General features: G+C 41.1%; 1 protein-coding gene and 3 non-coding genes across 4 annotated transcripts; 1 reads left to right on the top strand and 3 right to left on the bottom strand.

Annotated features, from left to right (window-relative positions):
* Window positions 1–1,195: 1,195 nt before the first annotated feature.
* TRNAM-CAU lies at window positions 1,196–1,267 on the bottom strand. Its single transcript has one exon. It is a non-coding gene; the product is annotated as a tRNA-Met (tRNA).
* A 777-nt stretch (window positions 1,268–2,044) lies between these two features.
* On the top strand, window positions 2,045–13,189 carry LOC122755237. The gene is made up of 2 exons (XM_044003560.1): window positions 2,045–2,443; window positions 12,732–13,189. The coding sequence occupies exons 1-2, from the start codon at window positions 2,135–2,137 to the stop codon at window positions 13,170–13,172; spliced, it is 750 nt and encodes a 249-aa protein (XP_043859495.1). The 5' UTR covers window positions 2,045–2,134; the 3' UTR covers window positions 13,173–13,189.
* Window positions 13,190–20,257: 7,068 nt separating this feature from the next.
* On the bottom strand, window positions 20,258–20,339 carry TRNAS-AGA. Its single transcript has one exon. It is a non-coding gene; the product is annotated as a tRNA-Ser (tRNA).
* A 1,838-nt stretch (window positions 20,340–22,177) lies between these two features.
* Window positions 22,178–22,249, bottom strand: TRNAQ-UUG. The gene has a single exon. It is a non-coding gene; the product is annotated as a tRNA-Gln (tRNA).
* Window positions 22,250–24,059: the final 1,810 nt, after the last annotated feature.

Genomic DNA, 24,059 nt, shown 5'->3' on the forward strand with positions numbered 1-24,059 from the left:
CTTTTTGCATCTTCTTTAGTTCCTAACACGTGTGTGTGTGTGTGTGTACATGCATGTATGTACATACAAATTTACAAATAAAGTGATGAATGAATGAATGCATGCATGCATATAAGGCTTGCTGTGAGGAATCTTGCCCTCCCCAACATTATCTTGAGAAACTTTGTGATTTCTAAAAAAAAAAAAATTATCGTTCTGTTTTGGGTTTTTTTGCAGGGCAATGAGGGTTAAGTGACTTGCCCAGGGTCACACAGCTGGTATGTGTCAAGTGTCTCATGTCCTCCTGAATCCAGGGCCCGTGCTTTATCCACTGAGCCACCTAGCTGCCCCCAAATTATCTTCCTGTAAAGATAATTCTATTCCAAAAGCCCTCTACTTGTATCTACATATAGTTACTCCCAGCTTGAACCAGGAGGCCCACTTGTAACCCATTATCACTGGAGCAAGATAAAGATATATCAATCTCTAATCTAACTTAAGTGAATTTCTTGTTTTCTCTGGGGTCACTCCACTTTCTCTGGAACTTTATACTCTCAACTTTCCTTCAGCTCATCTTTTCTCCATTTCACTAATCATTTTAAACACACAGGCTTATGCACCTCGCAGACAAAATAAGAATTCTGGTAACCCCTAGTGGACACATCAGTCAACAGTTAGCATGTCAAGAGTCAGACGTTCACTGCCATGGACGTGGTCTATGCTCTCAACATTATAATGCAACATTTAAATAATAAAGGTTGATGATATATTTCTTTTTAAAATTCAATTTTATTTTACTTCAAAGTCCGAAATTCTCTTCCACTTCCCTTCCCATCCCCCAACCGCAACTCCCATTGAGAAAGCAAGAGAAGAAAACCTGTAACAAAGATGTATAGTCAAGCAAAACAAATTCCAGCACTGGTCAAAAATACGTCAAAGGAACAAGAGAAAGCCTCAATCTACACTCTGAATCTATAACTTCTCCATCTGAAAGTGGGTAGCATGGTTTTTGATGATATATTTTAAGAAGAAATGCTACAGATGTCAGAAGTTCCGACGCTTTTTTCTTCTTTAATTCGCTGGGTTTTAAAAATTGCTTACCTTTTCGCTTTCTTCTTTCCATTCTGAAGCTAAAAAACAGTATTTGTATTTTTTTTAAATATAAAATTAAACAGTACTTGGACTTTTATAAAAGATGAAAAACATCACGTATGCCTAGCAGAGGATGGTTTCGATCCATCGACCTCTGGGTTATGGGCCCAGCACGCTTCCGCTGCGCCACTCTGCTGACGCCGAAAAAAGGGTCTCTTTTTTATCCTTCCAATGGGCTGTCTCATTTCCAGAAATGAGGCAGTCCTTTCTCCTTTTGCTCGTCTTTTTTCAGAGAATTCTTTTTCCAAAGTGAGAGGAAACCTTCCCGCTCTATTCCCCAATTGCGAATCATCCCACCCCACCAGACAGAAGACAACCAAAGAACTGTTTTGCTTGCTTGCTTGCTCTAAATTGCGACCAAACTTCTGAGTCCAGCAATTTCCTACTTCAGTGCAAATGCTAAAAGTGAAAGGAAGTACTGCGTGTGTGCATGCTTATGTGAATTCTGCCAGTGAGCCTTTCCATTTTTCCAGCTGATAGATGATTAATATTTTAAATATATAGCGTCTTATAACGCTTTGTCTCCCCAACATTCCCCGTGCATATGTTGAACGCTGGGCCACGTAAACACTAGAGGCATTTTAGTTTAGTTTCTAGTGTGTATTTTATATACGCTGCAACATTACAAAGAAGCCATCGGGTTGAGGGGGGTGGGGGGGGGGTGAGGGGATCTTGCCCTAAGCTCGACAAGTAAAATAAGGAAGAACACAGAACTTTTCCTGAAAACAAACTTTGAAAATGCCTGGCCTAAGTCCCAAAGAAGAAAGGAGCTTTTTCTCAGTGATGGGACGGGTGGCCTAGATGGGACAATTTAAGAAGGTTAGCTTTCTGAACAAGATTTTGCGTATCCGTTGCGTAAGAGCCAGAAGAGACCCACCCGGAAAGAGCCCACAGAAAAATCTCGTTCCCGCCCGCGCTCTTTCAGTTCTCAAACAGGTCGGCTCAGTGGACATATAAAGGAGCGCAGCCTGCAGCCACAGCACTTCGGCAACAGTCGGGAATCATGTCTGGACGCGGCAAGGGAGGCAAGGGGCTGGGCAAAGGTGGTGCCAAGCGGCACAGGAAGGTGCTTCGGGATAATATCCAGGGTATCACCAAGCCTGCCATCCGCCGCCTGGCTCGCCGTGGCGGCGTCAAGCGCATTTCGGGACTCATCTACGAGGAGACCCGCGGCGTGCTGAAGGTGTTCCTGGAGAACGTGATCCGGGACGCCGTCACCTACACCGAGCACGCCAAGAGGAAGACTGTCACCGCCATGGACGTGGTCTACGCTCTCAAGCGCCAGGGCCGGACCCTCTACGGCTTCGGCGGCTAAAAACAACGCTCTTCCAAACCCTAAGAAGGAAAAAAAGGCCCTTTTCAGGGCCCCTCAAACTTTTCATTTAGAAGGGCGGTAACCAGTCTTGGATTTTAGGATTAAAACCTTTCCTAGATCTAAATGTAAAGGTTTAAGACCTAATGCTTTTTAAGTTTCATCTCCTAAGACTGCTTTTTCATTACTTGTTTTGCAAACTCTTGTCTATTAAGTTCTTTGGCGGGAAAACGGTGAACCGGTCAGATTGAATTCCAAACACTATCAGACTAAAATTGAGAGTAGTAAACTTTATAAACTCGGGTGTTATGAATTTACTAATTCCCTTTCCTTGCCCCTAAATAAACCATCTTATTCTAATTGTTTTTGTATGTAAGAAGCTGTAATTTCTAAGGACTCTACAAAATTCAGTAAGTAAGGTGGGGAATCTTTGGGAGGAGATAGTTTGCTTGGGGGGAAGTCCATAAGTCAATCAAGTGTCTGGTACTGACAAAGATTGTTTAGCCACAGGCAATTCATTGGCCTGGGAAGGGGGAGTAGGTGGGGATCAGTCAGTTCTCAGTAAATTGCAATTATCAGATCATAGATCTAGAACTGGAAGGAATCTTATCTATTCCAAACCTCTCATTTTAGAGAGGCGGAAAGTGAGGGCTAAAAAATCGAATTGACTTTCTCCCAAGGTCAAAAAGGTAGGAAATGAGAGATCAGGGTTTTGAATGAAGGTCCTCTTGTTCCAAAGCCAGTAGACACTGTTCCAAGTGTCCCTTGCAAGACAAGGGGGGGGGGGGGGATACAAAAATGCAAAGTTATTTGGGAGTGAGAAAAGACAAGGCACTAATAACTAGAAAGGTCTCTTGAAGGAGATTTGTGCTCTAGAAAATTACGAGTCTCTCAGGAGGTGAAGGTGAGGAAGGGGGTTGTCTAGATGTACAGAAACTGTAACAGCTGTAATGGAAAACGGCCTGGTGTAGAGGATGAGTGCTGGACTTAGATGCTGTTATGGGCCCAAGCCACCCCAGAAGTTTTCTGGGGTACATCAAAGAACCTTCTCCTTGAGAAACTAAACCAAAGGACAGACACACCTAAAGAGATAAGTGGAATTGGATCAGGACTGAGCAAGCTCTGGGACCACCACCCTTCATTCCAGTCTCCCTCACCCCTGGGGAGATAAGATTAGGTGTGGCTGCTGCCTTTGTGGTGGGAGGAGGAGAGATGGCTTGAGATCCGAAGCCACCCCTCACCCAATTCCCCCAGCCACCACCAGTGAGGGATGGTCCTCCCTCACTAAGGGAACTTTCCTCACCCCCATCAGTCCTCTATAAAAGTATCTGCCTGTCTCCTGCTCTAGTAGATTGGTATCTCAGAGCCACACTCTGTGCCATGCCTTCTTCCCATGAGAAGTCCAAGGATTTCTTTCTTGGTTTCCCTTCCCCAGCCCCTAAATAAACTATTATCTTATTCTACTGGATTTGTGTGCGTGTGATCCCTTAAAGAGTGAAAACTACAAAATTTACTGAGAACTGATTCCCCACCCGGTTACCCCTTTCCCAGACAAATGAATTGCCTGGGGCTGACCAATCTTTGTCATTTCTAGACTCTTGGACTTATGGACCTTCCCCCAAGTGATTTATCCCCTCCCAATGTTTCTCCATTTTACTCCCAGTGATGTGGGCTAGAATTAGGGATCAGATTGATTGAGTCATCCCAAGAGAATTACAAGACTCAGTGACTCAGTTTCCCAAGTTTTACTGCAGTACTGTGAGTGACCACAGGGAGAGAACCAGAATACTGGAGAGGATCTCTCAAATAAGGAAAGGAAAGACAGTTATATTTATAGTATGGATACATTGATTATCAGTCTCATTATAATAATCTCCACCTTGGGGAGGTACAGGGGAGGGCCTGTCCTTCTCATTATAATATTCTCCACCTAGGGGTGTTACAGGGGTGGGCTTATCCTAATTTGGAGTTCCTGGGGTCCTAAGCCAAACCCCTAGGCAGGTACCTTTTTCTGTGGAGGTGTGTTTTGGGGGTTTACACGTCATAAGGTGAATCTGGGGACAAATTTGGCCTTTTCTGTGCATGTCTCTTTCTGATTCCCATGGCTAGTTTCAAAATATCTCCATTTTTCATTAGAATTTCTATACCCTTGTCTTATGTCTTATTGTTATTTTGACCTGACCTGTTTTGGTCCGTTATGGGTACTGATCCCTGTGGGTATGAGAACCTAGTGTGCTGACTTGTAAGTTATCCATTAACTGGGGTCTGAATCCCTTTTAGAGCTACTATCTGAGTTAGAGCTTGGATCTTAGGTTTTTCTATTAACCCTTTTTTGCCTCCTATATCATTTGGACTTTATGTTATTATGTAAAAAGGGTCCACCTACATTAAGTAGTTTCTATTTAGAGTTAGTAGTGTCTACACTTAAATTAGGAGCAGTTCTATTGTTTCTTTTGTTAAAGGTTCATTTATATGAAGTAGTTGTATGTGACTCTGAAGCAATCTTTTGGTTCCCTTCTATTCTGTTACCCCATAAAAACCCTGTCCTCTGTTCCCATCTTTGGGCAACTCACTCAACCTGGAATACCTACCCCTCCCCCCAAAAATTCCAAACAATACAGTTTGCATTTTAATCCTAGAGGCACCAGCCCCTCTTACACGGAAAAAAACCCTGAGGGCCTAAGGCTCTTTAATCTCAGCCCACAGGCAGGGTCCCCAAATCAAAATAAATTCCCACAGCTCCTAGATCCTAATAAATAGATTTGGGAATGGAGATAAGAGGTAATACCCCATCAAACATTCCCTGTCTTAGAATCCCTCGAGAGTGAGGGAAAATCACCAGCATTTAGAAACTAGGACTCTTTCTACATATAAATGGATGACTGAGAAGCCACTGTGTTGTCATCCAGTGAACTGAATGCACATGCTATGCTTCATGGGTGTGGTAAGATTATTGGAATTTGGCAGACTGATTGGGATGAGCCAAACCTGGCCTGCCCTGAGTGACGTGTGCTGCTGATGTCACCAGGAGAAACCACTCTCCGCAGGCAGTTTTGAAGGACCTCCCCTTTTGGGGGAGGAAGAGTAAATGCTCACTGAGGGGAGCTCAGGCTCTTCCGGAGTGACTTTCTTTCTGGTGGTGAGAGCTGCAGAAAGAGGTGGTGAGTTAACATACAAGCCCTGCTCTTTTTTTTTTTTTTTTTTTGCTGCTGCGGGGCAATGGGGGTTCAGTGACTTGCCCAGTGTCTGAGGCTGGATTTGAACTCAGGTACTCCTGAATCCAGGGCTGGTGCTTTATCCACTGTGCCACCTAGCTGCCCCCCAGCCCTGCTCTTTTGAATTAGATGAACTGGAATCAAGTTTGGAGATTGTATAGACTTAGGTTAGAGTTAGGAGGATTATCCATATTTCATTTTCCCTATTCCCTTGTCATTGATTTTATTGATTTCACCTTTGCTGTTTATTTCATTCCCATTAATAAAACCTGATTCATTTGTGGAAAAGAGGCTGTTAGGCTCCTTTCTTATTGGCCTGGGAGAAATATCTAAAAAGGCAGTTTGGAGGGGAGGGAGCTTTGGACCTAGAGGTCCCTCATTATTTCCAGGACCCCAATATTATGGTGAGCCACTCAATTAACTCTCCATATGTTAAATTTGGCCCTCACACACTAGCTGTGTGAGCCTGGACAAGTCACTTAAGCCCTAAGAAAAAAAATAATAATCTCCTGCTCTTCTGGGAGAGACAACATACAAAATATTAGGTACATACAAGATGTCTGTGTGTAGTGGAAATGGGAGGTAATATCAAAGAAAGGCACTAACAATGGAGGGAAGGGGAAGAGGCTGGAAAAGGCCTCTTGCAGGAGATAGGATTTGAGCCAAGTGTTTAAGAAATCCATGATGTCTAGGAGTTAGAAATGAGAGGAGAGACTATCTCAGACATGGTGTACAAGCACTGAAAAAATGAGTCAGGAAATGGAGTAATAGCAAGGAAGCTAGGCCAGTGTCATTGTGTCAAGAGTCAATGGATGATAATAAATTATAAGAAGACCTGAAAGATAGCAAATAGCTAGACTGTGAAGTTCTTTAAACGCCAGAGAATTTTACATCTGATCCTGGAGCTAAAAGGAAGCCACTGCAGCTTATAGATGGGGGATGGGGGGGGTACAGTCAGAGCTTTATTTTAGGAAGATTATTGGCAGCTGTGTGGGAGAATGATAGGAATGAGGAGAGATTAGGCAGAGCAATCAACTAGCAGGGCTGATATAATAAGCCAGAAGAGAGATAATGAGGGCCTGTGCTGAGAGATATGGGACCTATGCAAGAGATATTGTGAAGGTAGAAATCACAAGTCTTGACAACAATTTGGATATGTGGGGTGAGCTGAGCAAAGCTTTGAGGATGACACTGAACTAACAACATTAGTCTCACCATCCATGGCCCTGTTGTTTGTGATTCCAGGAAGTCTTCAATAAATTTGCCTTTAGATATATAAATTCTGTGTATGGACTCTCTTATTTATCTGATGTGGCTCATATTTATTATCCCCTACTCCTCCACACAAAACCCATCTGATTTAGACAACAGTTGCTGCTAAATGACAGGGATAGTTAGAAGGCTAATATAGTAACTTTTCCTGCCCCTGTGAACATCTAGACAATGTTACTTGTCTGTCTCTGTTGTAGACTACCTCTGCCTATGATTTTAATCCTTCCCCCTCTCAGAGGCTGGTCAACCACTGAAAAAGATGCAATACACAATACAGGACCTTTAAATCAATGCCCATGATTTTCATCCAACATTTCCCAAATTCTGTCCCCAACTCATGAAGCCCAGTCTTCAAACTTGACCTCATTTAGGTAGACCATATTAAATGCCATTCTACATTCACTGTCACTTGGAGTAAATTCATTGTTTCACTTCCGTTGACATGGAATTTGAATTTGTGTTGTTAAAAAAAAAAACTTTATATGTTTGAAAATATGTTGAAATAGATACATTTGTTATATTTGAAAATAACCAATATTTTTTTTACCATAAAAAGAATGAAGAATAATGCTTTTGTAATATTGTATTATTGAAGAGAAGTCAACTTGAATTTAGGCTAGTCTTAGCTGGTCAGCTAGTCACCTAGATTTTCCAAAGGCAGACTTAAACAGAAGAGACCTGGAACAGACCCCCTTGAGCAAGAAACCAGACCTTTGTATTAGCTATTTATCTATTTATTCGTAGGCAGCATAGTATAATGGAAAGTTTCTATTTGCCAGTTTTATTATTGTGAGAAACCCCATTTAAAAATTTCTGGGACTCAGTGTTGGAGAAATATCAAAGGTCTTTATTTATACACCACAGGGGAATGGGCCAGCTCTCTAATGGTGGTGAGCATGGGACTTGAGAGCCCTTTTATCTCTTAAACCAACTGGCCTCTCCTTTCTTTCTCAGTTACAATCTTCTTGCCAAGACACTGGCGCCAAACACTAGCCAATCAGAATACAGTATAGTCAAAGGGGCAGCCCTCTAAATTCCTCCCCCAACCAGCCTTGGATCTCTCTCATCATGTGATCCTGATTGCTGGAGGGGGGAGGAAAGGAGCCATTACTAAGCACCCTTCTCCCAGCTGAAATTCATCTCCCAGACATTAATTGTTGCCCAGACAACTTCAATCACCTTTTTGGGGGACCCATATTTTCCCACAGTTATCACCTAGCTGTGTTCCCCTGGATGATTTGCTTGGACATTCTAAACCTTAGTTTCTTTAGTTATAAAGCTAGGGAAATAAGATTTGAACTACTACTTCAAATAGATTTTGTGAAAAAAAAACATTTTGTGAACCTTCATGTGCTTTATGTCCTATTATTGTTAAGTGAAAATGTGTTTGTGAGGCCTACAGACTGTGGTAGGCATTATGGAAGATTAAAAAAAAATTATCTAGCCTCTGCCAGGGTCAAACAGCAACAACATTACCAAATTTACATAGCCCTAGGAGTGGCTATCACCCAAATTGCAGTATCTCTAAATGTTGTCCCTGTGAACTACTCTCCCCTTACATTAGTGTTTCCCGTACTGATTTTTGTCTTCACCCCTATCTTTGTTCTTTCATTCCACAGTAAGCATTTTTGTACACAAGACAGTGTGCTAAGTAAATCCTGGGGTTATAAAGACAAAATGAACAACAGTGTTTGTCCTTTAGGAACTTAAATTCTACTTGGGGATGCAATATTTACACAACAAAATAAATGTAAGATACTTTGAGGAAGACAGCAGTAAAAACAATGAAAGACAGGAGGTGGTGAACCTAGCTAGGGTGAGCTCTGAAGGAAGCTCAAGATTCTAAACTCAGCGTAAATGGTCAACAGCCATGAAGTTCTAGACAGAATGCAGAGTTCAGGTCCAGAAAGTAGGCCAAGTTGGTGGGAACACAGAGAATGTGAAAGGGAATGTTAGGAAAGGTAGATTAGAACCAGCCTATGGAAAGCTTCAGCTTTCCAGCTGAGGAGATTTTTTTTTTCCCCTCAAAAGGCAGCAGGAGGGGCAGCTAGGTGGTGCAGTGGATGGAGCACTGGCCCTGGAGTCAGGAGGACCTGAGTTCAAATCTGACCTCAGACACTTAACACTTACTAGCTGTGTGACCCTGGGCAAGTCACTTAACCCCAATTGCCTCACCAAAAAAAAAAAAAAAAAGGCAGCAGGAAAGCACCAAAGATCTTGAGGATATAAGCAGCCTTGTCTGTACTTAGGGAGACTGGACAGTTCAGTGGAAAATGGGTTAGGGAGGGGAGAGAGTGGTGGTAAAGAGACCAGTTAGGAGGAAGTTTCAGTAGCTCTTCTTAAACTTGCTCTTCCTCTTGGCTTCATTATAAATACTTCTTGTATCATCATTTACAAAGTCTTTCCATTTTCACAATATCCTTCTCTCTGATATCACCTATCTAATCAATTACAAAGTTCTACCCATAACAGCCCTGCAAATCTTCTGTCATCTAATGGCTTTGCTTTTACCACAGTGCAGTGAAAAGCAAGGTCAATTTGGTAGAGGAAGACCCAAGTCCAAATCCTACTACTGTGTGCCCTTGGTTGTTCTACCATTCTCTGAGCCACAGGTTCTTCATCTTTAAAAATGAAGGGGTTGAGGGGCAGCTAGATGGTATAGTGGATAGAGCACCAGCCCTGGATTCAGGAGGACCTGAGTTCAAATCCCACCTCAGACATTTGAAACCTACTGGCTGTGTGACCCTGGGCAAGTCACTTAACCCCAATTGCCTCAGAAAAAAAAAATGAAGGGATTAAACCATGTGACCTCTGGGTTGAAATTGATGATCCTATAAGCCTAGTATAGGCCTGCGGGACAGGACTTCATTGGTACTCCAGCTGAACTATTTAACATTTGTGTAAGTCATCTCTATCTGTACAAAGTGAAGCGCTTAGTGTAGATGAAAAACATATATTAAGTGTATATCATGCGCCGAGCACTATGCTAAGTGCTAGGAATATTAATAGAATATGGAGTGAGCCCACTATTCTCGAAGAGCTCACATTCAACGTATATAGGAGGGTTCAATTGGAGGACTCAGAGGTCCTTAGGGTACATTGACAAGTCACATGGCAAGGAATTAGACAGCATAGTGTTAACGGCTAAAATTCTAGCTAAACTGTCTAAAATATCTAATGAGTGGTCGCCAATAAATTATAAGCTTTAGCAAGAGTTAGACTTTTAAGCATTTATTAAGGAGAATAAGAATTTGGTAAAGAGAGAGAGAAAGGCCTAGATTTCTATCTATTAAAGGGAGAGCACATTTTTAGCTCCCTTCTCCGCCAGCGTCCCCAGGAAAAAACAGGGAGACTGAGCGCCAGTCTCTTCCTTCCTCCTCCCACTAGCTCCCGTCACTTCCTGACTCCTGGTCTTGCCCTCAAAGACCTTCCCTTCATGGGCAGAACTCTTCTACAGTAAGTATCCAGCAGGTGGCGTTATTCCAATCGTTACAATAGTGGCAGGTGAGATACTGGCTTGGTGGCCTGTCATCTTACCAGGAGGGTTGTATTTGGTAACTCCCTGCTCACCCATGTTCACTCAGGAACTGGACCATTCAAAGTTTAGGGAGTTGGCCCGAAGAATGGAATGGAACAGGAACTCTGTGTCCCTTCCTGCAGGGTTCAGATAAGGTTGGTCAGCATACAGTCAGGAATGGGAAAAGGGAAATTTGGGGGGAAGGGCTGCCTACGGTGCCAGGTCTGTCAGATGACATCTTAGCCCTTCCCAGGGTGGCAAAGTAGTGGCAGGGACAGCACACCAACTCAGGTCCCTGGATTGTAGGTATGGTATATCTTTCGACTATATTATGCCTATGAACAGTTCTTTCCACTGTTATTCTCTACCTTGCCCACCCTCTGTAAATCATCTTTCATATCATTGATAGGATAATATTTCTTGCACATAGATCTAGTGATTTCACATCTTTTCTCCAAAATATTCAACTGCAGGGGCAGCTAGGTGGCCTCCATTCTCTCATTTGGAAAAGAGGGAGCATAACACCTACCTCCCTGGGCTACTCTGAGGAAAACATGAGATTATATTTGTAAAAATGGTTTAAAAAAGCATCCTATTGATACTATGAACTCGATAAATTATAGAATCTCTCCATATTTATGTTGGTTCTCAGGTAACAGTCAGAAGCACACTTTTCATGCTTACCACCCAAACTCTGGGCAAGTCAAAGCCTTTCTTATTTATGCACTGAAAGAGGACAACTTTATGGAGGGATTTTGTAATAAGGAGGTAACTTCATGATTGCTCTGAGAGCTGTTGAGGATCTGAGAGACCTGAGTTCAAGTTCCTGATATCACTCAAAACTGTATGGCCTGGGGCAAATCCAAGGGCCTTAATTCCTTTATCCTTAAAATGAGAGGATCGGCCTAGTTTGCTTTTCTTGTCCTCTTCAGCCCTAACATTTCATTATTCAATAAATGCTAGCAGATATTTGGGGCTGGAGCGCGGGGTATTGTTTTCACCTCAACCCCACCATGCTAGGAAGGTTTTGTGTGAGTAAGCTGAGGTTGACAGTACAAGGTTAAATGCACCTTAGAGGCTACGAGATCAGTGTTAGGAAAGCAGGTTGGTAAAAGGAAGGCAAAATTCAGGTTCAGATCTAGTTTATGACATTTACCTGAGTCCTCCCTAGGCCTCATTTTCCTCACCTGTAAAATAAGGCAAGGGAAGGTCTAACTAGATAAAAAGTTCTTTTAAAATATATCTATATTCATATCGGTAACTATTTCAATAAAATTAGTTTCTTTTAAAATTCTGTGTATTTTATTTTAAACATTTAAAAATGTTCTGCTTGGGGCAGCTAGGTGGCGCAGTGGATAGAGCACCAGCCCTGGAGTCAGGAGTACCTGAGTTCAAATCCAACCTCAGACATTTAACACTTACTAGCTGTGTGACTCTAGGCAAGTCACTTAACCCCAATTGCCTCACTTAAAAAAAAAACAACCAAAAAAAAAAGACAAAAAAAAATGTTCTGACTTACATGAACTGATGCATAGTGAACAGAACCAGGTAAACATTGTATACGGTATCAGCAATATTGTTGGATGAAGAACTATGAATGACTTAGCTAGTCTCACTTATACAATGATCCAAGACAATCCCAAAGGACTCATGATGAAGCATACTATCCGCCTCCAGAGAAAGAACTACTATTGTTTGAATACAGACTGAAGCATGATATTTTCCACTTTCTTTCATTTTTTTCCATTTTATTGGAGTCTTCTTGTACAAAATGACTAATATGGCAATGTTTTACATAATTGCACATGTATAACTCATATCTGATTGCTTACTGTCTCAGGGAGGAGAAGGTTAGGGGAAGGGGAGGGAGGGAATTTGGAACTCAAAACTTTAAATAAAAATGTTAAAAAAAAATTTTTAAAAGGAACGTTCTGAGGAGGGATCCATAGGCTTCACCAGCCTGCCAAAGGAAAAGGATCGCAGACATAAAGTTTACGAACATCTCAACTAAGTGATCTGTAGGGTGCTTCTAGATCTAACTCTATGATTTAGCGTACGAAGTTTAAATCAAATAAACCAGTCCTTACTCAGGCAGGGAATGGAAGCCTTAGGTCTTACTTGTACCTTGTTTAATTTACAGAATCTTCCGGTGAATTTTACCTGAAAAAAATTTAACGCCCCCTCCCCTTTTCTGAACAGAAATCAAATATGTTTTTCTTTCCAATTAGAGCGGGATCTGTTCTTTAAGTTAATGTATTTTCAAATGACCTATTCTTGAATGCAGTGGGCGGAAACCAATTCCAAAGCCCTGGCCCCGCCCGCGCTCTTTCAGTTCTCAAACAGGTCGGCTCAGTGGACATATAAAGGAGCGCAGCCTGCAGCTACAGCACTTCGGCAACAGTCGGGAATCATTATGTCTGGACGTGGTAAGGGAGGCAAAGGGCTGGGCAAAGGTGGTGCCAAGCGGCACAGGAAGGTGCTTCGGGATAACATCCAGGGTATCACCAAGCCTGCCATCCGCCGCCTGGCTCGCCGTGGCGGTGTCAAGCGCATTTCGGGACTCATCTACGAGGAGACCCGCGGCGTGCTGAAGGTGTTCCTGGAGAACGTGATCCGGGACGCCGTCACCTACACCGAGCACGCCAAGAGGAAGACCGTCACCGCCATGGACGTGGTCTACGCTCTCAAGCGCCAGGGCCGGACCCTCTATGGCTTCGGCGGCTAAATCAACTAACTGCAATTTGCTAGCCCGCCTAAGGAAAAACAAAGGCCCTTTTCAGGGCCCCCCTTCATTATCTGATGAAGGAGCTGTAATTTACGAACCTCTTTGTTAACTAGGTTCTTTGCTGTAACTGAAACCGTTTATTCGGTTAGTGCTGTTTTAAGAAGGAACCTCTTTAAAGATAGCATAAAATTTAAGGAGAGGGGCTCCTTTCACAGGGAAACCACCCCAGTCCTCCATTACGGTGCTTTACGGTATGAAACTACATTTGATTTCACAGGCTTACAAAATGGAGTCCCCATGTGTACACTGGGCAGGGCGGACTGCAGGCAGAGGTAGCACTAGAGATGTCGCGAGAATAGGGGGAAAAACGTAAGCCAATTAGAGTGCTCCCAGTCAGTTCAGGAACTTCTTGTCCAATCGGAAAAGGAGTTTCTGATGCCGGTGTGGGTGAAGATGTTTAGAGCATCCTAAAGCTTCAGCCCTTTTCCACGAAGTAATGGAAATTTTAAAACACAGGAAGCCAGTCACAAAACTGAGTCTGGCCTTTTGGAAAATACTCTAACCACCAGAAAGCGAGTTATAGATACTTTTACCTGGGGATAGTGGTATTACTAAAAACAGGAAGGTCCAGGTGCTATATTCTAAAGACCTTTGGCACATACTTTAATCGCCCCCACTGTTAAATAAATACGGCCATCCTGTATTCTACATTTTTTTAAGGATTATGGAAGAATATTTTGAGATGTGAAGACTCAGATGACTCTCCCAAAGAATTGACTATCCCAAACCAAAGGACGGGGAAAAGCATTATTTACAAATATTAATAAAGCACTTACTAACTAGGCTGCTAAGCGTTGTGTTCAGCGCTTGGTGGGATAGAAAGAGCAAAATCAATCTCCGCGCTGCATTCTTGTTTTGTTTCGCAGGGCAATGAGGGCAATGAGGGCAATGAGTGACTTGCCCAGGATCACACAGCTAGTAAGTGTCAAGTGTCTGAGGTCGGATTTGAACTGAGGTCCTCCCGAATCCAGGGCCAGTGTTTTATCCACTAGGAGTTTACATTTTTTTTAAGGAGTTTACATTCTTAATAGAGAATATATACCTGTAAATACATGATGAATAAAAAATAGATGGGAAGTAGCCTTGGTGAGCAAAGCTTTATCAGTTTGGGATTGGGGAAGAGGCCAGATACACCAGCAAAGCCTTCCAGGTATCAGGGAAAGCCACTTCAAAGTCGGGGAGATGCATGGTCTTGGAGGAAACATGGATGCCAGTATGATTGGACCGCAAAGTTGCTGGAGAGTGTTAACGTATTACAAGCCTGGAAGGATAGGAAGGGGCCTGGTTGTGAAGAGCCTTTAAAAGCCAGCCTTTAACACAAGATAATAACATTGGAAGGCGGAATGGGGGACTCTCGGGGGAAATTGGTGATGTGGGGGTCCTTAGGTATTCCTCTTTAAAGAATTACACCTTCTTGCACACAAATCCAATTAGAATAAAATAATCTTTCATTTAGGCTCTAGAAAAAGAACCAAAAGAGATAGACTCTCGAGGGGAGAAATAGTTTAGAGACATGATTTTCTGAAACACATTTCTCCTCGAACAAAAGAAAGACAAAAGCTTTTAAACCCCCTGACAATGGAAAGTTCTTTGGGGGTTGGGGGAAGGTTTGAATCTCTAGATGGTGGTTGGGACTTCTGGAGTTATCTCTGTCGCCTGGCGCTGATCAGGTAGGAGTCATGCCATTAGGCATGTCTCCCTTACTTCTCAAGGTGTGTTGGTCCTTCAGTTTAGCTGGCCAGTTTAAACTTTCATACTCCCAAATTCCTTGATATGTCCCAACCCCATAACAGGGAACATGTTATGCATTTATTCCCTCAATGCCAAACACTTCTCTCTATATATAAATAAAATGAATTAATGAAAGAAAACATTTATTACTTGCTTACTAGGTGCTAAGGGGCTACAAATGCAAAAGCAGAGAAAATGTCTGCTCTTATGCAGCTTACATGATTTTTTCTCTTTTCACAAATTTGTATTTTTTAATCCTGAACTTAAACATGAAAAAATAGAATTTCCATATACAAAGCATAACAGAAAAATGGAATTTTTGTGAAATTGAACTATTTAATAGCTCTTGCTTTAATATATATATATATAATTTCACCTTTCTTTTTAAATATACTTCCTTCTAAACTTCCTGTTGTTCCTTTCTGAGGGTTTAAAATAAATTTTCAATGTTCCTTTTTTAAAAATTACTATTGCTAATCTCCTCTTGTAGCAAATAAGAATAGTCAAGCAAAAAGAACCCACACATTAGCAATTTCCAGAAATGTATGTTTAGTTCTGAACCTTGAGACACATACTTCATCACTGGTCCTCTGGAGACACTAGTGATCTTTGCCTTGATAAGAATTCTTATATCTTTAAGGTTGTTTTTCTTTAAAATACTTTTGTGTCCATTCCAAAGAACTCATGATGGAAAATGTTCTTCACATCCAGAAAAAAGAACTGTGGATTCTGAATGCAGATTGAGCTAAACTATTTTTTGTTGTTGTTGTTTTTCATTTTTTGAGGTTTTTTTCCTTTGTGTTCTGATTCTTCTTTCACAAACATGACTAGTGCAGAAATATGTTTAATGTGATTTTACATATATAACCTATATCAGATTGCTTTCTGTCTTGGGGAGGGGGGAGGGAAGGGAGGGAGGGGGAGAGAAAAATTTAGAACTAAAAATCTTATGAAAACAAATGTTGAAAACTATCTTTACATGTAACTGGAAAATAATGCAAAACTTTTTTTAAAAATTAAATTTATTTATTTATTTTGCAGGGCAATGAGGGTTAAGTGACTTGCCCAGGGTCACACAACTAGTGTCAAGTGTCTGAGGCTGGATTTGAACTCTGGTCCTGCTGAAGCCAGGCCCGGTGCTTTATCCACTGCACCACCTAGCTGCCCCCCTAAAATATTTTTATGATTAAAAAACCCACAATGTTTTTGTCCTTGTATGCATTATTTTCCAGTAACTGCTCACTTGATTCTGTGAAAATGCAGTTGCTAAGTAGTACACTAGAGAGAATATTAGATTTGCAGTCAGGAAGTTCTGAGTTCAAATGCTGCCTAAGACACAAGCTGTGTGACATTGATTTTTGCCTCAATTTTCTCATCTCTATAATAATAATAAGAATAGTGCCTGCCTCCCAGGGTTGTTATGGGAATCAAAGGAAATTAGATGTGAGAATTACTTTTTTTGTTTGTTTTTTGGTGAGGCAATTGGGGTTAAGTGACTTGCCCAAGGTCACACAGCTAGTTAAGTGTCAAGTGTCTGAGGCCGTATTTGAACTCAGGTCCTCCTGAATCCAGGGCCAGTGCTCTATCCACTATGCTACCTAGCTGCCATGACAATTACTTTTTAAATTAAATTAAATTAAATTTTTATTTTTTGCAGGGCATTGGGGGTTAAGTGACTTGCCCAGGGTCACACAGCTAGTTAAGTGTCAAGTGTCTGAGGTCAAATTTGAACTCAGGTCCTCCTGAATCCAGGGCCAGTGCTTTATCTACTGCACCACCTAGCTGCCCCCAACAATTACTTTTTAAACAAATGATTCCCAAATCAAGAGGTGTGGTAAAAAATCAAGAGATGGTTCCCAAATCAAATTGTATAGTAAGTAAATAGACAGCTGGAACATGACTCTGGCAAACTTGGATTCAAATACCACTGTAACACCTCTAAGCTGTGTAACCACAGGCAAGTCACAGCCTCACTGAAACTGGTTTCTTCATCCGTAAAAGGGGAATAATAAAAGCATCAGGGCAGGGCCAACAACACCTCAATTGCTGTCCTGTTTTCCTTACGGTCTGGTCTCTGTAGCTCTGTGACTATTATTATGTGGCTAAGGATATGATTTTCTTTCTCCAGATTTTGTTACTTAGAATTTTGATGTTATCTGTCTTCATTTTACAGAATGTAAAACAACAGAATATAGATGTGCATGCACACATCTATACATATCCATATATAGCCTTTATGCCCTTGCTAGGATCTTTATATGCTAGAAGTCTGTTTCACATGTAGGATGCCAAAGAGTGGGATGAAGGGAATCATAAGCAGATCAGAAGGCCTTGAGAGAATAGTCCAAGGTCATTATCCTGGCACTACTCCCAAACTTCCTGAGTGTTCTGCCTATATCAACAGGCTGGTATCCTGCAGATAGTAATTGTCTCTTGCTTCCTGTTATCTTCCCTAAAACCATCTGAGAAGGGCTTCTTGTCTTGTTCTCAATAATGAATGCTTGTGGAATATTCAGATGGAAACGTTTTTTGTTGTTGAGTCATTCAGCTGTGTCCAACACTTTATGACAAAGTTATTGGAGTAGTTTGTTATTTCTTTCTATAGTGGATTAAAGCAAACAGAGGTTAAATGACTTGCCCAGGGTTACAAAGCTAGTGAGTGTCTGAGGCTGGATTATGAACTCCTGACTCCAGACCCAGTGCATTACCCACTCAACTGCCTCAGTATTCATTTTTTTTTTTTTTTTTGGTGAGGCAAGTGGGGTTAAGTGACTTGCCCAGGGTCACACAGCTAGTAAGTGTTAAGGGTCAGGCCGGATTTGAACTCAGGTACTCCTGACTCCAGGGCCTGTGCTCTATCTACTGTGCCACCTAGCCACCCCTCTTAGTATTCATTTAAAGGGAAGTTAAAAATCTGGATTTTAGAAGAAGGAAGCGGGGGAGAGGATTATATTTTATATGTATATCATCCTTTACATCTTAAAAATCATTGATGACACCACAAAGAGTTTTTGTTCATTTGGATGATATGCATTGATATTCACCATTTGAGAAATTAAAACATCTTAGTATTATTGTGATTTTGACTTCTCAGTCCCCTTAAAAGGGTCCTGGAGATGTTTGGGTGTTTCCAGATCATATTTTGAGAACTACTGCTTTAAAAACCACTCTGTGAGAAGGTATTTAAATTGTTCTTTTTTTTTTTTTGCAGGGCAATGAGGGTGAAGTGACTTGCCCAGGGTCACACAGCTAGTAAATGTCAAGTGTCTAAGGCCAGATTTGAACTCTGAGTTCAAATTCAAATCCTGAATCCAGGGCCAGTGTTTTATCCACTGTGCCACCTAGCTGCCCTGAGAAGGTATTTAAAAACAAAAAGGACTCCCTCCAGTTTTCAAAGTTTGACTAACAGAACCATACATACCCCAGGGACCATGTGGCCTAATAGATAGGCCTTTTTATTTTGGATAATGTGTTTGTACTCCCAACTTGACTAAGTTCCCCTAGTGTTTGATGAGATTTCCAAATATTACTGACAATGACTTTCCAGCCACATCTTTCAGTTCTTTCACCATCTGAGGAGATGGTTCATCTGAAGTAAGTGACTATAATTCATTGAGGGCACCTAGGTGCTCTCTATCACCTTCCTTATCTGGCTCAGTCATGTCCCACTGTTTGTGATTCCATTTTGGGTTTATCTTGAGGTTTTCTTGGCACTGGATGGATTTGAGATACTGAAATGATTTGTCATTTCTTTCTCCAACTCATTTTACAACTGAGGAAACGGAAGCAAACAGGATGAAGGGACTTGCCCATGGTCACACAGATAGTCTCTGAGGTAGGATTCAATCTCAGATCTTCCTAACTCCAGGACCAGTGGCCTATTCTTTGATCCACCTAGATTCCCTAAGCTCTTACTCAGATCCTTGCTTACTTATCTAGTTTTCCACTTCTTCAAGGGGAGAATAGTAGCTCCTGGAGGACAAGGATCCCTTTATTTTAATTTTTGTGGCCCCTAGAATACCTAGAACCATACCTGGTGTAGAATAGGTATTTAATAAATGCTTATTGGTTGATTGATTGATTTTATGTATTAATCCCCCCTTGAGCAATTTGGTTCTATTATTTTTAGAGCCAAAGCCCTACTCCTTATCAGAATAAATGGTCTCAAAATAAGGGTTGATCAGGTATACCTTCCCTCTGCTGGCAGTGGATATTATCATCCAATCCACACAAAACAGCATCTCACCTCTTCCTTGATCCTTCCCTTTCTTCCAATATAGCAAAAACCAAACTAACAAACCAAGCAAAACCAAATAAAATGAAACAAGAAAAGAACCATCTCCCTTTTTATTGTCCTTAGATGTCTTTTCCAGTCTCAGCTCATTTCAAGCTTTTCTATTCCTGATAACATTTGTCATCTTTTTTGTTTGGGTTTTTTTTTTTTTTGCTTTTTTGTTTCATTTTCTTTTACCTGAACTTGCTTCCATCTTCTGCATTGTTGTGTGTGTGTGTGTGTGTGTGTGTGTGTGTGTGTGTGTTTATCATTCTAAGTAGTTAATGGGTTCCCTGTCTTCTCCACATCAGGCAATACAGATACATTCCATTTTTCCTCCACATGGCAGTATAGGATCCAGAAGCATCCTCAGAGGTCAGCTAGTCTGACTCCCTCATTTTACAGGTGACAGATTTCAGACCCAGAGTGGTTAAGGGACTAAACCAAATCCATAGAGGTAGTAGGTGACAGAACTTCTTAGGATTAGAATCCAGGTCTTCTGGCTCCAAATTCAGACTTCTTTCCACCGTATTTATTTCCCTTTATTTATTATGTCTTCACAATATCATTCTTGAGCATTTCCCAGCCCTCCAAGGCTGATTTTCCTGATAGGATTTACTTCAAAGGTATAGCAGAACAATATTGCCCCCTAAAACCTGTTGGGGGGCATAATCTGTTCTTTTAAATTCCTCTAGTGTTTGAGGAGACAAATATTGTTATCAGTTTAACTCATTTCTTATATAGCATGATCCAGCATTATTTCCCCCCATTTTACAGTTGAGGAGACTGAGGGACTTAATCGACCTGCTGAAAGACACACAGGAGCACCAGTAGATGAAACACACAGGAAGACCTCACTACATATTCACTCAGACGTTTTCCAGGGGATAGAGCCAGGGTCTGTGCAACAAGAAGCTTTTGCTTGAAAAGACCCAACACCCAATTACATTACATTTAAGTACTTCCCTTTTACAAGATATGAACGTGAAATTTTACCCAAGTATTGAAAACAAAGCTTCACCGTAGTCGGCAGGATTCGAACCTGCGCGGGGAGACCCCAATGGATTTCTAGTCCATCGCCTTAACCACTCGGCCACGACTACATGCCTACTTGTCTTTCTTGTGATTCCTGAAATGATTGAGACAGGTACTTCAATTATTTTCCGTTCTTTGATGAGCAGAGAGAAACAAATGAATTCAACAAATATATAGACTTCGACAAATCAGTTCTCTTCCGGAGAAGGCAGTTTAATTTATATGTAAACCAAAAGGGGTTGGACTCAACACCTTCAAGGTCCCCTTTCAGCTCTAAAATCTGCCATTACTAACAGGGATGGTGCCATAGGAATTTTGGGAAGAGAAATAATAGAGAGTGGAACATCAAATGAACCAGATTGGGCTTGGATTAGTTCATGACTAGGGAATAGATGTAATATCTAGCTCTAGCTCTAGTTCTAGGTGGTCAAACTAGAGTGAGCAAAGATTTTTGGAGGAGGTCACTGGATCATGGAGATTTCAGGGACAGAGAAGAGAGACTGCTTTTGGCAGAAGCGTCAGGGGTCAAATCTTACCTAACTTTGTCAAGATCCAGAACCTAATAAATGGGCCCAGTTAGATTGTAGAGGAGTTCTAGCTTGAAGATTTGAAAGTCAGAAGTTTGTCAGTCAGTTTGGGAAATCAAGTCTTTGGAAGTTCCTGGGCAGCGGAAAGAGGTAACAGCATTTCTTTGCAAGCGAGAAATTTCTTTGCACAGAGAAATAACAATGTAATGCATTGAGCCTTTCATCACTAGATTATTTTTAACAGCCATAGTAGTTTTGAGCACCTCATTAACTTTAATTAACTTAAAACGTGTGCAAATCCCTATGTGTTGTTTTTTTTTTCTTCTGTAGTTTAAAACAATGAATCCTTCCCTGTAGGATTTTGTACCAGTCTCTGACATTGCAAGGTATAAGACTGGACAGTGTGAAATGATCAGATCTTCAATATAGAAAAGCATTTTCCTGGCTTTTAGAGTGAGGTGATAATGGTAACTAGCATGTATATAGTGCTTTAAAGTTTACAAAGTGCTTTTTATACATTATTTTATGCTCACAACTATGACAGTGGTGGGTACTGCATTGTTATCTCCATTTTATGTTTGTTTGGTGAGGCAATTGGGATTAAGTGACTTGCCCAGGGTCACAGAGCTAGTAAGTGTTAAGTGTCTGAGGGTAGATTTGAACTCAGGTCCTCCTGATTCCAGGGCTGGTGCTCTATCCACTGTACCATCTAGTTGCCCCAGCATCTCCATTTTATGGATGGGGAAACTGAGACCAGAGTAAGACAAGCAAGTGCCTTATGCTTTGAGCACAACTCTTTCTGACTCTTGGTCTAACATTCAACCCTGGGTCCCTTAGATGGGGTCAAGGTAAGGGAGGGAAGAAAAGACACTACAGGTAGGCTGTAGAAGTGAAAGGGGAAAGATTGAGCATGGAGACCCTTTAAAAAACGGAATCAAATTAACAAGTATTTACTATGTGCCAAGCATTATGCTACACACTCTACCTTTAAAAGGGTTGCATTCTATTTAGGAAGAAAAGACATAGCAAGCATTAACAAGGGTCTGTTATGGGCAACATATGAACATGAAAAATAATAAGACAGTGAATAAGGTGAACAATGATCCAATGCAGTATTATTTTAACTTCTTTTACCACTCTCCTGAGTGTTGTTTCATGTCCTGGAGGCAAAACATGATTTCCTTTTAGCTAGGAAGACTTAACCCTTGCTACACTTTAACTAGTCCTATACATTGGGAGAGAGTGTGAAGAATGTCATTATATACTTGAGCCTCTCATTCAGAGAGGGGTGTGAATGAAAGTGAGTGGAACTATAGAGAAGTTTTGAGTAAGTATAATGTAAATATACTAAATTACCAATGAACGTCCGTCAAAATTATAGGTCCCACCGAGATTCGAACTCAGATCGCTGGATTCAAAGTCCAGAGTGCTAACCATTACACCATGGGGCCAGACAATTATGTCAACTAGAGGACTCTATTTGACTAGTTTTATTTAATCATGTCACTTTTTAACCATAGTTTGGTGGATGATAGATTTAGGTTTGAACTGCGTTCATATTTGTAATATTTAGAGTCCTGATATTGTAGCTTAGTGGAGTCCTGTAATTATGGTCCAAAGAGAAATAAAAGGATCTTATTGATCGTTTTGAAAAATATTAAGTGGTTTGTCCTCCATCCAGACTCAGTCTGTCTGTGTCTGTATCTCTCCTTCCCCATCCCTATTGCCTCCACCTCTATTCTACCCACCATATTATTTCATAGTAAAGTTAGTCGTCCAGAGCAGGAATAGAAGGAGACTCGAGGTCACACTGGTATCTCCCAACTTGAAACAATAATTCCGAAATAGAGCCTAAGGCTGTATATGTCCTAGGGGAGACTGGGTGGAGCGTCCAGTGCTTTATGTAACAGGAGAAGCTTTCCAGGGTAAAGCGGGAAGGTGTGGTGTGAGGATATAATCATTGAAAGTGATATTGCTTACTTTCTCCCCACGACTATTTTGTTCACAGGAATAGGAATTATTCTGCAGAGATGATGGGGGAGGGGATGATATTTCTGCTTCACCTAGGAGAGAAATACTCTTCAGAGAAAATCCAAGGGCAATCAATTGTCTTCCTACCCATACCCTCTGGATGTCCCTTAGTTTGTCAATGTCCTTTCCAAAACTAAAATGTAATAAGACACAATTGTGATCTGAGCAGGAGCACGTTCTGAAGTCTAGGCTCTCTGAAAACTCATTAGTGTTTTTGTCTACCACTGACATTGCTATTAAGCTTGCATTCCATTTAGATCCACAGATCTTTTTCTAATGAATTTCTGTCGTCACACTTACCAAATCTCCTGCATACGAAGTAATTTTTTAAAAATGAAGTAAAGATTTTGCATTCTATTAAATTTTGTATTATTGAACTTATCCCATTACTCTATCCTATTGTACTTTTTTGGACACTGACTCTACTATACATTATATCATCACAGTAGCTATTTTTCTTTGACATTGCAGCATATGGAAATCAGAAATATACCAGATCACATGTAAAAATTTATATAATATTATATATACTTCTATATATATCTACATATATCTACACACATATATACATATCTATATACACACACACACACACACACACACACATCTTCATCAGGGTGGCTGACAAAAATAAAATGAAACATAAGACCAAGGACACATCCCTGGATTTTTCTACTAGAGGTCTCTTGCTAATTTGGCTTTAGGACATTTAGTAACTACTCTTGGAGGTCTGGTCATTGGACCAATTCCAAATGCACCCAATTACTATTACCTAGCTCATATGTCCCCATTGTCCACAAGAATAGAATGGGGAATATTGTCAAATTCTAGTATAGTCTAGATAAATTCTATCTGCATCTTTCCCACAATCTACTGGTCCAGTAACCCTTTTTAAAAAAGGAATAAGGAAAGCAGAAAACTGGGAAAGAATTTTTGCACCAAATATCTCTGATTAAGGCCTCATTCTTCAAATATATAGAGAACTGAGTCAAAATTTTTTAAAATACAAGTCATGGGGCAGCTAGGTGGCGCAGTGGATGGAGCACCGGCCTTGAAGTCAGGAGTACCTGAGTTCAAATCCGGCCTCAGACACTTGACACGTACTAGCTGTGTGACCCTGGGCAAGTCACTTAACCCCAATTGCCTCACTTAAAAAAAAAATACAAGTCATTCCCTAATTGATAAATGTTCAAAGGATATGGACAGATGTGAGCCAAGACTACTGCATCT

The sequence above is a fragment of the Dromiciops gliroides genome, chromosome 4 (assembly GCF_019393635.1).
Source record: "Dromiciops gliroides isolate mDroGli1 chromosome 4, mDroGli1.pri, whole genome shotgun sequence".
Classification (NCBI taxonomy): Eukaryota; Metazoa; Chordata; class Mammalia; order Microbiotheria; family Microbiotheriidae; genus Dromiciops; species Dromiciops gliroides.